Source organism: Myotis davidii, unplaced genomic scaffold, assembly GCF_000327345.1.
Source record: "Myotis davidii unplaced genomic scaffold, ASM32734v1 scaffold203, whole genome shotgun sequence".
NCBI lineage: Eukaryota > Metazoa > Chordata > Mammalia > Chiroptera > Vespertilionidae > Myotis > Myotis davidii.
The window spans coordinates 630,305-634,166 of NW_006293968.1; the positions used below are offsets into that span (position 1 = coordinate 630,305).

General features: G+C 55.6%; 1 protein-coding gene across 1 annotated transcript; it reads left to right on the forward strand.

The window, feature by feature from the left end:
• The first annotated feature begins 1,050 nt into the window (after positions 1-1,050).
• On the forward strand, positions 1,051-3,719 carry LOC102763329 (RNA exonuclease 1 homolog). Its single transcript, XM_015566688.1, is given in 2 exon segments — positions 1,051-1,207; positions 2,035-3,719. Coding segments are annotated over 2 exon segments (1,842 nt in total).
• Positions 3,720-3,862: the final 143 nt, after the last annotated feature.

Genomic DNA, 3,862 nt, shown 5'->3' on the forward strand with positions numbered 1-3,862 from the left:
ACCCCACAAACTCTAGGCCTACTCCTTTACCCACCCTCATCAACACAACCCTCCATCTACTCTCTAACATCAATCCCTCCTTCTCTACATCCTGCTGGATTTGTCTATCACTGGCTCGAACCCTCATCATAGCTACTCCAATCCCAACCTATTGGACCACTAACTTAATCCTTAACTATACCAAACCTCAACGCACCCTATACAACATCTCTTTAATACCAAAAACACTACCTGTTTAGCAAATACCTCTCAAACCACTACCTCAGCTACCCCTACACCTTACTACTGTGCACAATCTATAAATTTACCCCTCCCTTAGCCTGCCCTCCACTGGGTATTTTTCTCCTTTGTGGGACTACAGCCTACACCTTTTTCCCCCAGGACCTGTCACACTCACTCTGCCTTTATGTCTTCCTAGCCCCCAATCTTTCTATCAGAACAGAGGGAGAACTCGAATCCTCTCTTGGTCTTCTCAGGCCTTGACACAAAAGGGTGGCCCTTGCTCCCCTCTTAGTGGGTATGGGAGTCCTCACTGCAGTAGAGACAGGAGTGGGAGGCATTTCCTCCTCTGTTCATTTCTACCACAAATTGTCTGCTGAATTTTTAGAGGATATCTCCATCATTAGCAATTCCCTTGAATCCCTTCAAAGGCAGGTAGACTCCTTAGCAGTAGTAGCCCCAGAGAACCGGTGGAAAGCAGGATCCTGAAGAGATATTTGGGCACCTGTGTTCACAACATCTCAGATGGAAGTGCCTGGAGACATGAATGGATAAGAAGCAAAATGGAGCATAGACATGTACCATGGAATAGTGTCCAGTTTAAAAAAAGGAAGGAAATTCTGACACATGCTCCAACATGGATGATGACCTTTGAGGATATGATGCCTCATGACATCAGCCAGGCCCAAAAAGGCAAGTTCTGTAGAATTCCACTTTAATGAGGTGGTCAAATTCACAGAGACAGAAAGTGCAATGCTAGTGGCCAGGGACTAGGGGGAGAAGGAAGAGAGAGTTTCATGTTTCATGGGTTCAGAGGTTCCGTTTAGCAAGATGGAAAGTGGGGAGGGAGCCTTATGGAGGGATGACCATATGTTCCAGCCCCCCAAAGAAGAGAAGGTGGAAGACAAGGAGCCATTGCATCTGACTACTCTGTACCCTGAGCAGGAGACATAGAGGACCTCTCATCTCACCAAGCAAGGCAAGGAGACGCAATCCCACACACCCCAGGCCCTCACAGACAAGTGCCGGGACCCACATTCAATCAGAGTTGTGCTCCATGCTGGGGGTAGGGGGGAACGAAAGGAATAAGAGCAGAGAGAAGCGAGATGTGGGTGACCCCTCCCACAAGGTCACGGTGCCTGGTCCCTGTCTTGCTCCCGACTTGCGCTGTGTGGTCTTGACCTCTCTGAGCCTTGACTTCCTCCCCTTGGCCCAGAGACAGGCATGGTTGTCAGGTGACTCTGGGGCACTCAGTGACGTGGCACACGGAGGACTGAGCAGAGGATGGGGCTCACTCTCTGGACTCAGAGCTCCCTTATGTTGATTCGGTCCTGTGGGAGCTCCTGGATTCTAGAAGCCAGTTCAGAGATTATCAATTAAATAGGGTGAGATCAGTGTGTGCATCTGACTCCAGGTGCCCTGGGTTCTGAAAACCAATCTAGAGAAGATGGGATCAAGTAGGATTCATTGGCTTAGCGAGTTAATCTGCTTGGAGACAGGCTTTCCGCCTATATAAGGGCTGAGGGCACCCACCCTAGGCCATTAGCCACCAGAGCCAAGGAGAGCAAGACCATGTTGGCACCCAGGAGAAGTGAAGTAGCACGAGCTCCAGCCCCTCTGAGGGCCACGGCACTGAGCTGGTTTCCTCCCAGCCCTCTGCCAGCTCAGGAGGCCAAGCTGGATTCCTCCTGCCCTGCCCCAACCCTGGTGCCCCTGCCTCACTGCCAGTGGACCTGCCATCAGCCTATTGGCCCTGGCAGCCTGCTCCCGGTGCCCCCCCAAAAAGCTGGGCCCCCAAATATCTCATCATCCAGCCAGAGTCTGTGAGGAGAGGCCTGGCCCCCCGCACCTGGCTACCCACCTCCCAGGAGCTGTGTGACCTGCTGCAGGGAGCAGACAAGCCTCCCATGGAGTCAGCCAGCCTGCCCCAGGCTGCCCAGCAGCTGGCCCCGGAGCCCTGCTCCATCCACCTCTCAGCTGCCAGAGATAAGAGGAAGATTGCCCGAGTCCCCATGCCCTACCTGGCTGCAGGTACCAAAAGGCGCCTCCCAGCCAGCAGCAGCAGCCCGCCTCCCAAAAACCAGGGGCTGGGCAGCCAGATTTCAGAGGCCCGCGCCCCAACAGGCCAGGCGTCCATGGTCACCAGTACTGTGCCCCCCAAGTGCATGGCCCACAGCCCACCTGTGCAGAGTTCTCAGAAGCCCATTCCTCCAAAAGAGTGTGGGGTCAAAGTGCCCGCCGTCACCTGTCAACGCCATCTCAGCCTCTTTATGGACAAGAGTCTCAAGTTCTGCTCCTCCAGCCAGGAAGCCACAGGGAAGGAGCTGAAGGTGGAGAAGGTGGTCTACCACCAGAGCCCCAGCAAGAGGATGGGCCAGGAAGTGGCCACCAACACCTTCCACAAGATGCAGGACCTGGAACCCGGCCCTGGAGCCGGTTTCCACAAGACCCGGGACAGCAGGGCTGTGTCCCAGGAGGTGGTGCTGGGGGGCAAGTTGACCACCCAGACCAGTTTCTCACTCCAGCGCCCATACAGCCCCCCAGGGGAGGATCCTTTGCAAGGGGCTGCCCTGTACCAGTGCCTCAAAGAGCACCTGCTCACCCAGGCCCAGCGCAAGGAGAATGGATACCCCTTTGCACACCCCACACTGCCCAGGGGTGCTGTCCTCTTCACAGCTCAGGAGAAGCAGCCCCAGGACTCCTCCTGTAGGCTGTGCTGCCGCTGTGGCACCCAGTACCTCGTGGCCCCCTCAGGCAGCTGTGTGCACCAGGAAGAATGTCACTACCACTGGGGGCGGCTGCACCCCACTCCTGCGGCTGGGGGCTGGGAGATTCAGTACACGTGCTGCTCGGCCCCCATCGGCTCCCCTGGCTGCCAGGTGGCCCAGCAGCACGTGCAGGACGGCGGCCAGCAGAACCTGCAGGGCTTTGTGCAGACCTTGGCCAAAGAGCTGCCCCCAGGGGCTCACCCCGGCATCTACGCCCTGGACTGTGAGATGTGCTACACCACCTCTGGCCTGGAGCTGACCCGCATCAGCATGGTAGACAGCACCCTGCAGGTGGTATAAGACACCTTCGTCAGGCCAGACCGCGACATCGTGGACTACAACACCAGGTTTTCAGGAGTCACCACAGCTGACCTGGTCGACACCAGCACCTCGCTCCGGGACGTCCAGGCCACCTTGCTGACTCTCTTCAATGCCCATACCATCCTCATCGGACACAGCCTGCAGAGCGACCTGCTGGCTTTGAAGCTCATCCACAGCACCGTGCTGGATACATCTGTGCTCTTCCTGCACTACCGGGGCCTCCCCTACAAGCACTCCCTTCGCAACCTCACGGCACACTACCTCGGACACGTCATCCAGGACAGGGTGGATGGCCACAGCTCCAGTGAGGACACCAGCACCTGCATGTGCCTGGTCATCTGGAAGATGGGACAAGACGCCAAGACTGAGCATTTTAAGGACAGGACTATGACTTTGGGAACTGCTGTGTGATCAGACATATCTCTTGGCCCACATGTCTAACAATAAAGGATGGTTCAGTGAACTATAGTACATCTGTCATGTTATTTGTCATCATGTTTTTTCCTGCTTGGCTGCCATTTCTGTGTGTATGTACCCAGAAGTGGCACTGCTGA